This window comes from Macaca thibetana, chromosome 8 (assembly GCF_024542745.1).
Source record: "Macaca thibetana thibetana isolate TM-01 chromosome 8, ASM2454274v1, whole genome shotgun sequence".
Lineage (NCBI taxonomy): Eukaryota > Metazoa > Chordata > Mammalia > Primates > Cercopithecidae > Macaca > Macaca thibetana.
The window spans coordinates 118105791-118117861 of NC_065585.1; the positions used below are offsets into that span (position 1 = coordinate 118105791).

At 38.8% G+C, this 12071-nt stretch overlaps 2 protein-coding genes across 4 annotated transcripts in view; both read left to right on the forward strand.

Moving 5' to 3' along the window:
- Positions 1-2791, forward strand: part of KCTD9 (potassium channel tetramerization domain containing 9) — a 29866-nt gene extending 27075 nt beyond the window's left edge. For all 3 annotated transcript variants that reach the window (XM_050801975.1, XM_050801976.1, XM_050801977.1), the window contains one exon: positions 681-2791. In XM_050801975.1, coding sequence (XP_050657932.1) covers positions 681-797 — 117 coding nt within the window. In that variant the 3' untranslated portion in view covers positions 798-2791. The remainder of the gene's footprint in view (positions 1-680) is intronic.
- A 1024-nt stretch (positions 2792-3815) lies between these two features.
- On the forward strand, positions 3816-11640 carry GNRH1 (gonadotropin releasing hormone 1). Its single transcript, XM_050801979.1, has 4 exons — positions 3816-4337; positions 7582-7723; positions 9225-9320; positions 11438-11640. The coding sequence occupies exons 1-4, from the start codon at positions 4177-4179 to the stop codon at positions 11477-11479; spliced, it is 441 nt and encodes a 146-aa protein (XP_050657936.1). The 5' UTR covers positions 3816-4176; the 3' UTR covers positions 11480-11640.
- The last annotated feature ends 431 nt before the right edge of the window (positions 11641-12071 follow it).

Genomic DNA, 12071 nt, shown 5'->3' on the forward strand with positions numbered 1-12071 from the left:
CTTTATTTCTACTAGTATTACATTGTAATATATAATGAAATAATTATATAACTCACCATAATGTAGAATCAGTGGGAGCCCTGAGTTTGTTTTCTTGCAAGTAGACATTCGCATCTGGGGATGTTGGAGACAGTGAGAGATCATCAGGCATTAGATTCTCATAAGGAGTACACAACCTGGATTCCTCACATGTGCAGTTCACAATAGGTTTCACTCTCCTATGCGAATCTAATGCCCTTGCTGATCTGACAGAGATGGAGCTCAGGCTGTAACTTGAGCCATACAGGGAGTGGCTGTAAATACAGATGAAGCTTCATCTACTGGTGACCTCCTGCTGTGTGGCCTGATTCTTAACAGGCCATGGACCAGTATCAGTCTGTGGCCCAGGAGTTGGGGACCCCTGTTTTCAATGTCTCATTTTAAAATATGCAAGAACAAGGGACATGCTTCCTCTTTAACCTTTGTTTATATATATACAGCCTGAACATTAACTAGAGGTAACAAATACAGATAGAATATCATCTTAATTTAGGGTGGTGTATCATCAGTTTTCCGGAAATTTAATGAGTTTTATTGTATAGGAACATTTTCCTAATCTGCCCCAGAAATCGTTTTGAGCAGAAACAGATAAGGCCTGAAATTTCCACATGAATTATGTGAATATTGTTTTCATCTTGCAGAATTGTGATCTGTCTGGGTGTGATCTTCAAGAAGCCAACCTGAGAGGGTCCAACGTGAAGGGAGCTATATTTGAAGAGATGCTGACACCACTACACATGTCACAAAGTGTCAGATGAGAATTTTAGGGGCTGGAGGAAGATATACAAGATGAAAATGTTTTCCTTATCACTTTTCTTTCTCCACCCACTCAGTTGTCTAGAAGAAATAACACTGTAAGGAAATTTAAAAAAAACATTTAGAGGATTATGCTTGTTCTGAGCGGTGCATAAGGGAAAAAACTGACTTTTTTTCCATTTTCTGATTTTTAACAGAAAAGCACTCATTTAATAGATGTAGGGAAACTAGATATTGCTGCCTTTTGAACGGGGTAGGGGGGTTTACCTGGTTTTATGACCAGGAATAGTATCTATTATATTTGCTTTTAAATAGGCATGATGTGGAAATACCATCTTGGTTTGAGATGCATTTGAGGATTTTAATTTATGGAAAGCACAACATATGCAATTATATTTATTGAATACCTAGATGCAGTATGGATATTTAAATTGTTAAAACTTTATGAAAACTTGGAAAAGGTTGTTCAGGTTTATAAATAGCTTTAGTGATGCCTCCTCTCTTTAAATACCTGTCACACCATATGAATATGGTGAGATCAGACTCCCTAAGACTCTTTTCAGGTTCATTTTTAAAATGTTTACTTTTTAGGACAAAACAGTAGCTAAATTAAAGTAATATCCAGTTCTTACTGATTGAGACAGAGTGGAAAGAAAGACATCATTGTACATCACTGTCATTCCAAAGGTACAGTGGGACTCTGGATGGAGGAAGCACTTACCTATCACTACAACACTTATAAGTGAGAATTTCTCAGAATTTCATTCTAGGCAAGTTCCACTCAACACCAGACCAAGCAATTCTATTTACACTGTTAGCCTAGTTTTCTCATACAATCATCACAAGGATAAGAAGACACTTCAAAACCAAAAAACCAAGGTGCATCATTAATATTCATTTAATTCAAATACCGAATAGTTGACATAGGGCCAGCTTAGAAATAGATACTAAATCCAGAGCTACTGCAATCAAAGCATATATGAATGAAGATGGTAGAGTTGCCTGCTAAAAGGCAATGTAATATAATTGCAGCTAGAACCCTACAGTGGGGAATGAGGAATTTTAAACACACATTTGATTACAGCCACCAAAAAATATATGTAAAGTAAAAATAAAGGCATTTGGCTGGTCCAAGGTGTAATACCAATCAGTCAGCACCTGTGATTCTTCTACATATATATATATATGTGTCCTAAACAAATTGTAGCCCAATTTTCTTGAGTCATTATCTCTGCAGCAGCAGAGGAAGGACCTGTACCTCCCTACCAATGACCTGGTGTCCTTATTTCTACCCCAAGAGCAGGGATATTAGCTGTGTCCAAATGGGTTCTGAATTCTACAGACTCATCAACATGAGGCAAGGAATCATTGAAAACCACCTGTGTCTCCTTTGGGAGAATGACATATCTTTAGTATTTACGTAGCTTATTCTTGTATATCTACATATGCAAAGCTTTCCTTAACAGTAAAGGGTACATATGCATAGTGGGAGGAGATCAGACCTTTACAGGTGAAGGAAAGCAACTTCAGAAATGAATTATTTTCTTTGCTTTATTATTTTTACCAAGACAGAGAAGTATTGTATTGAGAGATAATCTATTTTCATAATCAATATGTGCCTAAATTATATTTAAATCATTTCACTCTGTACTATATTTTCAGGAATTATAGAATGTGTTATTCATTCACTTAAAGGTACCTCTGTAGAAATAACCTAAAACTGCAGAAGGATCTGAAAGATCTAAACATGGTGTGCTTAGAAACTGCAGATTTTAGATCTAATGTATACTGCATTAATAAATGATATAAAGTGTTGAAAAGGAGTTTCTTCTGTTCCTTTTGAAAATCATCACTTTCCGTATTTTACTTACATTTCTTCAATATGTGTTGACAACCAGCCCTGTGGTTCTGGGTAACAAAGGAAATACAGTATAACTTAATTTGTTGTGGATTAGTCTTTTTGAAAGTACCATTAAAGTAAATTTATTTCTTTAAACATGATTATTTTTATCATTCTTTTAAAAAACACACCATGCTAACAACACAAACCTTATGAATTCTGAACAAAAGAAAAGACTGCCTCCCCAATAATTCATTTAATTTGTTTGTGTTAAATTCATCACTCTTTAGGTGATGAATATTACCAGTTAGCTTTATTAGGCTGGATAAATAGTATGCCCCAAAACATTTTTTGCCTGATAACTAGGATAGAGAATTTTTAAGGAGGGAGGAAACCGTCAAAATAGTAAAACTTCCATTAACCCTAGAGAGGAAACATGTCTGTACACATAGGTAAAAATAGTTGTTGGGATGACAGGAAAAAGGTTTTAAATGTAAGCTAGCTAGATTATCTGCATTAGTAAAATTTGGTACTCAAGTAACTGCCTAAGCAATACTATCTATTGTAGTCTAGTTCTTTCAACTACAGTCTCAAGGAGATTCTAGTAGAAAATGTTGTAAATTCATTATTCTTATGAAGGGTTCAATCATAAATCAACTTGGAATATTTTCTCCATTTCATTTTATGACTCTTACGTGTATTGTAAATCTGCCCTATGTCAACTTTAAATCATCTTTAATATATGGAAAAACTTAGAATTGCACTAAGTCCCCAAGGAAGAATTACCTTTAAAATTAAAAGATTCATTACTACAAAGAAAAGTGGTTACATTATTTCAGTATAAAGCACCTTATCCAAGGATTAATTCTCTGAAACCCTTTTACAACCTGATTAGACGTGTCAGCAGGAGTTAACCTTAAGTGCTTCCTGCTGAGATTTTACATTAGGGCAAGAAAAGATTTTTTTCATCTGTCATTTCAGTGAGATTATGAAATCATTGCTGTAATAATTTTGAGGTGTTTTGATGTTGATGAAGCAGTTTTTTCTCTACAGCCATTCTTTCAAATTTAGAAAAAATATGACAACTGTAAAATCCAATTATTTAAACCCAATTTATTATATTTAACTTTTTGGTAAATTGACCTAACCATGGAATCCTTAAATGGTTTTAAGTTATTCATTCAATATCAAAAACTCATTAATTACATAGTGGTTTGATAACCTATTTGGTGATATAGAAAGTAAGTCAAAACAAAGTTGACTTTTGCCTTGAGATCTGTGTGACCTAAGACAGTGCTAATGGAGACTTTAAGGACATACAGCATATTAATGAATTCATAGGCCATGTTTGCAATGGTTAATACTGAGTATCAACTTGATTGGATTGAAGCATGCAAAGTATTGATCCTGGGAATGTCTGTGAAGGTGTTGCCAAAGGAGATTAACATTTGAGTCAGTGGGCTAGGGAAGGCAGACCCACCCTTAATCTGGGTGGGCACCATCTAATCAGCTGCCAGCAAATATAAAGCAGGCAGAAAAACATGAGAAGTCTAGATGGGCCTAGCCTCCCAGCCTACATCCTTCTGTGCTGGATGCTTCCTGCCCTCAAACATCGGACTCCAAGTTCTTCAGCTTTGGGACTCGGACTGGCTTTCCTTGCTCCTCAGCTTGCAGATGGCCTACTGTGGGACCTTGAGATCGTGTGAGTTAATACTTAATAAACTCTCCTTTATATATATATGTGTGTGTGTATATATATATTCTCACCCTCTAGAGAATGTTAATACGGTATTGCTGTATTCATCTTAATAATTTCAAAGCATTTTTCAAAAATTTAATCTCAACTGTTAGAAATAACCTACAAGAAATCGAGAGATAAGTGATTCACCGGACAATAGGCGTCACAAGTCTTTTTTTTTTTTTTTTTTTTTTTTTTTTTGAGACGGAGTCTTGCTCTGTCACCCAGGCTGGAGTGCAGTGGCCGGGTCTCAGCTCACTGCAAGCTCCGCCTCCCGGGTTTACGCCATTCTCCTGCCTCAGCCTCCCGAGTAGCTGGGACTACAGGCGCCCGCCACCGCGCCTGGCTAGTTTTTTGTATTTTTAGTAGAGACGGGGTTTCACCGTGTTAGCCAGGATGGTCTCGATCTCCTGACCTCATGATCCGCCCACCTTGGCCTCCCAAAGTGCTGGGATTACAGGCTTGAGCCACCGCGCCCGGCCCACAAGTCTTAACTCCCATTTCATTAGTCCTATCCAGAGACCACATTTTCTGCTTCAGCAATACTTAGATGCACATCTCTCAGCAAATACAAATCAATTGGACAATTTAAACTAGCACTATTCAACCATAATGAACTCTTGCTGAAAAATGGTCTGTCCTTATTGTATACTGTAGTGCAATGAGATTCCACTCTTCATGTCAGAATGACACATGAGTCAAAGTGTCTAAAGGAAATAATTTAAATGGAACAAAGTCAAATACTTACGTTTTATTTTTAAATTCTCCTCTATTTGCAATTATACTTTAAAGTGTACTCCCTTCTCTATCCTATCATGAGGACTGGACAGACTCCACAGAGATGGCTGGACAAAGCAAGGGAATTTGCTTAGATAAGACACCATTTCTCTTTACCCTGAAATCCCTGCAAATGTAGTTATTCCAGAGGAGACTGGGCAATGACTGATGGGTTTAGCATCCTACCTGCGGGGAAATTGCCAATCCCAGCTGTAAAATGAACCAATATCCAGTTATATTTGTTAGCCATCTTACAGTTTAGCTAATATAACAGGATTTACAGCCAATTACACATGAAAGTTTAATTCTGTGTCAGATAAAGCATATCTTTGATGCAGAAATAGAGGCAGCATTAGGCCTTACCTGGTTAAAAGGTTTTTGCTTTCTATTCATTCCTTCGTTCATTCATTCAAACCTGTACTTACTGAATGCTGACTAAATGCCAGGGGTTTCTTAAGAGAGATTTAAATAAGATGGGATCTTTGACTATTATAGGTTTCAGCCTAGGGGTAAATTAGGGGAAGACAACCATGGGTATTCAAATAAATGTAATTAAGAGTAATGGGTGTGTGTGTGTGTGTGTGTGTTTTACATGCTTGTCCTGTGTAAATAACATGTCCACCGTTACACCTCTGGGGTGGAACATCTATAAAATTTGGATAATGATACCCACTTTGCAGGGCTATTGTAATGAGTGCTCTTATACATGTGCTATTTATTAAATAACTATAATTTCTCATCTTTCTGTTCCCACTGCCCTTAACAATGTTTTGCATATTTAACTCAATAAGCATCAACTGAAATGAGTTGGTCTGCTGATGTAAGTCTGCTCAATATGGTCTTGCTCTCGGTATAGGTTTCTTGCCTTTTTGATGCTTTAGAACTAGGCTTTCAAGATAAGTCAAGCAGGGAACCTGATGGGTAGATGAGGGAATTTTCAAACACGCACTGATTTAGGATCCTACATGAACTTGGTATATAGTGTCACTTATTTATAAATCAGATTTTTAAAATTGGAAGCAACTCTGTGATCTAGTCCATCTAGTCTACACCCTTCCTTTTGCAAATGAAGAATCCAAGAGCCAGAAGCTTCCAGACATCCTGACTCAATGTCCTATATTTATTGTGTAGCCTCCTTTGTGGAAGTTATGTATGCATTTGACTTCACTTAATCTAAGACATCTATTTTCCTTGAACTTTCGATAGGTCTGCTGGTTTCCTCAAGGGAATCCAACCTAGTTGGATTTTAATCTCTTTGAATTGTGGCCTCAGCTATAACAGTTTTAGCTGAGGTTTTAATGGCTGCACTTAAGTAAATTTAACAGATACACCAGGGGGTGTTCCAATTACATACACCATTAAAGGGCTTTCTGTGAGGATTTTTAAAAATTACCATTAAAAAAAAAAAAAAAAGCATAGTCCATGTGCAGTATAATTTACCAGCAGGAAACATTTCAATGTCCTGGAAAAATTCCCTATAAAAAGGAAGATAGGAAAACAGAAAAGTCACAATACTCAACCTACTTCAAGGGAAGCTTGGGATCTTTTTGGCTGTCTGCCTCTAAACAGGTAAAAGGCTTTGTATTATTTCTAGCACGAGTTTTTCTTTTTTAGATTGCATGCTATTGTATGTCTACAGGGCATTTGACAGCCTAAGGGCTAAATCCAGGTGTGACGGTATCTAATGATGTTCTGTTCTTCACTGTCCTTGCCAGCACGAGCCATAGAGATCCAGGCTTTGGGGAATCACGCAGCTTATTGACCAGTGTTTGATTTAGTCTTTAGCCTCTTTCCCATCAAATGAAAATTAACTTGGAGACACATTTCATTAGAAAATTAGAGGCCCCCTTGGCTAGGAAGGCATTTGGTCGGGGACTAACTACTTTGAACAGTGTTGAGTCCTGAGCCACAGATGGTCCAGCCAGCAGTAACGCTAGGAAGACTGAAGGATAAATAGAAAAATGTCATTAGTACCATGGGGTAGCCATTTAATGTCAACCAATTTTATATTAGCCAGAGATTTCTAGTAGGAGCTACTTTCCTTAACAGATGGCTCAGTTCTCTTTATCTCAGGAATGAAAGAGTTGAAGACCAATCACGGGGGAAGTGTTACGGCAAAATGGTGAACTTGATAAGGGATGAATTACGGGGTTTGGATAACCAAACAATAAAAATAAAAGTATAGACTGTTTTAGTACTAAAAAGATCCTGAACATGTGAGCTTAAGTACTCATTTTGTCCCCAGTGGCTAAGAAACAAGGCAAGCCAGCAGGTGTCTCTGAGTTTCAGTGTCTGTGTATAAAAACTGTGACTCTGACTTCTGTCTTCTGCAGGGTTAGTGATATAGATGCTAGCTTTTTCACTAAAGAGGTCTTTTAGTTTCTACTCAACCTTGCTGCGTCTAATTTGATTGTGCATTCATGTGCCTTAGAATGGAGCCAATTCCAAAACTCCTAGCTGGCCTTATTCTGCTGACTGTGTGTGTGGAGGGCTGCTCCAGCCAGCACTGGTCCTATGGACTGCGTCCTGGAGGAAAGAGAGATGCCGAAAATTTGATGGATTCTTTCCAAGAGGTAAGTTTCTCTCAGCTTCAAAATAAGACATAGCAATTTGATTCAATTTAACTATATTAAACATTCAGGATGAGCCCCAATGGCAATATTCTATGATGTTGTACCCTAGATACTCCAGCTGAGATAAGGCACTGACAAAATAGAAGTCCCATTCCTACTTTCGGTTCAGACAGGGGCTAAACAAAGAGCTGGAAAAATTCCAAAAGAATATATTAATAGCAACAAGTGTGAGATAGCACGTCACATTCTGAGTGTTTGGGATTGCTAAAGGAATTAGAAACAATGCGATAGGGTCAAGGTCTGTATCAGAAGATGATTCTTTGGGATTTGGAAAGAAAACGTTAGAACTTTGTATGTGTTTCTCCTCATTTCATCTTTTAAAAATATCTGTGATATTAGATCACTACATTTTTATAATTTATAAATGAGTATCCTTATCAACGATGTATGCCCTATCATTTCTTTTCACTGATAGGGGCATTTAAGCAAAGTTGGAGACTGGTAGAATACAGGAATTAGCAAACTCAAGATGATAAAATAACGTAGTAGAAAACATGCTGATTTAATTTCATAAAGATTAGATGATAGAACTGGCACCAACGCTAACGTGAGGTACTTGCTTTTTTGTTTTCTGGGCTTATTTTCTAAGACAGGGTCTCACTGTGTTATCTAGGCTGGAGTTTAGTGGTACAATCACAGCTCACTGCACCCTTGACCTCTTGGGCTCAAGTGATCCTCCCACCTCAGCCTTCTGCATAGCTGGGACCACAGGCATGCATTATCACACCCAACTAATTTTTAAAATTTTTTATAGAGATGGGGCTTCCCTATGTTGCCCAGGCTGGTCTCAAACTCCTGGGCTCAAGGGATCCTCCCACCTTGGCCTCCCAAAGTGCTGGGAGGATTTTTATTTATAAAATATGACTACTCATCAGGGTCATGTGAGGAAAGAAGCCATCTATGTTAGCTGATTAACCCGAAAAATAACCTAGGGCTGAGAAAGGGAAAAATTTAAAATCGTTTCATTATCATTGGAAAGAATTATCTCTTTTCTGAGAAATAATAAAGATAATTTAATATTAAAGAAGACCCGGAATCTGAAGCCTCTTATCTGCAGGTTATACATGAAGCAAATCTCATTTAACTATGACATATTTAGTAAAACCTAGAAAATAAAAACCAATCCTTTTTACAACTATAAAAAACTCTTGGGGTTTGTTTTTTGGGGTATACTGACTCTCAGGAGGCTCAAAACGCCTCCCTCTTGTCATCTTTAAGGGGAAAATATGATATCTTCTGTCTCCATGATTTCCAGATCCCCATGCCATTCTGTAGAAATGTCCTGTGTCCTTAAAGTCCCTATGCTAATCCTGCAACCTTCCCAGTCCCCCTCAGCCCCACATCCCCCTTGACCCCACTCTCCACGATTTTTTGGTGGAAATGGAAAACACCATTTCATTTCTTTATCTCCATCTCAAAGAATCACATTCTCTTTCTTCAGATAGTCAAAGAGGTTGGTCAACTGGCAGAAACCCAACACTTCGAATGCACCATGCACCAGCCACGTTCTCCCCTCCAAGACCTGAAAGGAGCTCTGGTAAGTTAAAGTGATCATAACGTGATCATAACATAGAGCTCTAGAGGTGGATAGGCCTTTGGGAATCACTCAGGACAGCCACCTCCCAGCCACTGCGGGGCTTACATTCCTGACTCCTGTGTTACCTCCTGTGGTAGGACTGTGTTTCATGACAATCCCGGTCAGTGGTTAGACAGCACTAGGGGCTGAAACGTTTTTTTGTTTGTTTGTTTCTGAAGTTGAATTGAAATCTCTCTGCAACTTTTATCTGTTAATCCTGGCTCTAGCTTTTGGGATAACCAACAAAGCAAATTTCTTCCCACTGCTGCGTTTCAGTTCAAGTAAAATCACCAAACTCCTCTCTAGGCTCCTCCACAGCCCTCCACCTGATCCTGCAACTGCACTTTATCTTACATGGTTTTCCAGAACCCTGGGGAATATACACATGAGAAACACTACTCTAGATGGGTTTTTTTTCTCCTTTGGAATGAAAATTATCAAACTACTAAATTTATAATTTAGAGAGTGATGGATTTGATTTCCAATTTCCTGATAGGACTATAACCACCTCCAAATTCCACCCCCCAAAGTGGAAATACACTAATCTTATTAGGTTTTTGATGAAAAAGTATAAAGAGAATTGAATGTATCAGTTGAATCCTTTTAAAAAAATATTTGTTGAGACAGGATCTTGCTCTGTTGCCTGGGCTACAGTACAGTGGTGCAATCAATGCTCACCACAGCCTCAACCTCCCAGGCTCAAGCAATTCTTGAGACTAGATTAGCCTCCCTAGTAGCTGGGACTATAAGCCCTTGCCACCACACCTAGCTGATTTTATTTTTTAATGTTTTGTAGAGACAGGGTCTGTGTTGCCCAGGGTGGTCTCGAAATCCCAGCCTCAAATGATCCTCCCAAAGTGCTGGGATTAAAGGTGTGAGCCACTCTGTCTGACTTAAGTTGAATCTTGGATTTGATGTGGATATTCTCTGATCTCTATTGTCCACTTATTTGTGGCAATCAGAAGGCATTACAGTTAATTATCAGTTATGCCTAGGAGCTAGGTAAGCCCAAATAAATCATATATAAAAATAAGCTACAATTTTGTCTACAGTGACTTCAACTTAATATACCCACGGACAAAGAAAAAAGTGGGCAGACATCGTTACTTCCTTTCTTTTACTTTCTTTTTTTTTTGTTTTGAGACGGAGTCTCACTCTGTCGCCAGGCCAGAGTGAGGTGCAATCCCAGCTCAATGCAACCTCCGTCTCCTGGGTTCAAGTGATTCTCCTGACTCGGCCTCCCGAGTAGCTGAGATTACAGTCATGTGCCACCACACCCAGCTAATTTTTGTATTTTTAGTAGAGATGGGATTTCACCATGTTGGCCAGGATGGTCTCGATCTCTTAACCTTATGATTTGCCCACCTTGGCCTCCCAAAGTGCTGGGATTACAGGCGTGAGCCACCACGCCCGGACTGTTTCCTTTCTTTTTCTAATTTTGCTTACTGCATTACAAAACTGGCAAGCAGTGAAATTTGCCAAACATGACATTATGAAGAAACTGAAGCAAAGACTGGTTTAATAGCAAAGTAAATAACCAGACTTTTTTCACTTCCTTCCTCACAACTCACTCTTAAACTACTAATGTAGATTTTATGTATATTAAGTAGCTTAAAAAGACCCAATCGGCCAGGCACAGTGGCTCATGCCTGTAATCCCAGCACTTTGGGAAGCCGAGGTAAGTGGATCACTTGAGGTCAGGAGTTCAAGACCAGCCTGGCCAACACAGCAAAACTGTCTCTACTAAAAATATAAAAATTAGCCAGATGTGGTGATGCATGCCTGCAATCCCAACTACTAGAGAGGCTGAGGCACAAGAATCATTTGACGCCGGAAGGTGGAGGTTGCCATGAGCTGAGATCATACTACTGCACTCCAGCCCGGGTGACAGAGTGAGGTTCTGTCTCAAACAAAAAAACAACAAACCCAATTTATCATGTCTCTCTAGCGCTAACTGGAGTACAAAATCAAACAGACCAATTCCTTCTAGACTGATATTTTAGAAACTAAAATGTCAAAAATGTAATGAAATTCAGCTGGTAAAGTCAGTCTTGATATATTTGTTATATATTTTTCAGGAAAGTCTGATTGAAGAGGAAACTGGGCAGAAGAAGATTTAAATCTATTGGGCCAGAAGGAGTGACCATTACTAACATGGCTTGAGTATAATTCTGACATTGAAAATTTATAACCCATTAAATACCTGTAAATTGTGTGAATTTCAGAAATCCTTACACCAAGTTGCACATACTCCATAATAAAGTGCTATGTTGTGAGTGAAGTGGCATACCTGGTTAAATCTTTCTCCAATTCAGAACTCCCGGGGAAGGGGTACTGTAAGCCCAAAAAAGGGAGCCCTCCAGGTGTGTATACAGGTGGCAGATGGGAGGGCAGATGAGATAAAGTGTCTGTTGTTGACAGCAGGGATCTCAGGCTCTCCAGCACCCCTACCCGGCATCTGCCCACAAGCAGAATAGCCACACTACTAGTCCAGCCAGAAAAAGCTGATTCAGCTCCAGTTTCTATGGGATTATAACTTTATCTTTGACTATACTGTACAGAAGTTGAGGTGGGGCCACAGCCAAGGCTTTCTCCCACTTGGAAAGAAGTTCCCTCCCTTGACTGTCTCCAAACCCTTTGAAAGTTTAGTGGAACCCAAGTGAGACCTGGAGGTGAGGAGGAGGGGGCCTCCAAGGGCTCCTAGTCCAGTGC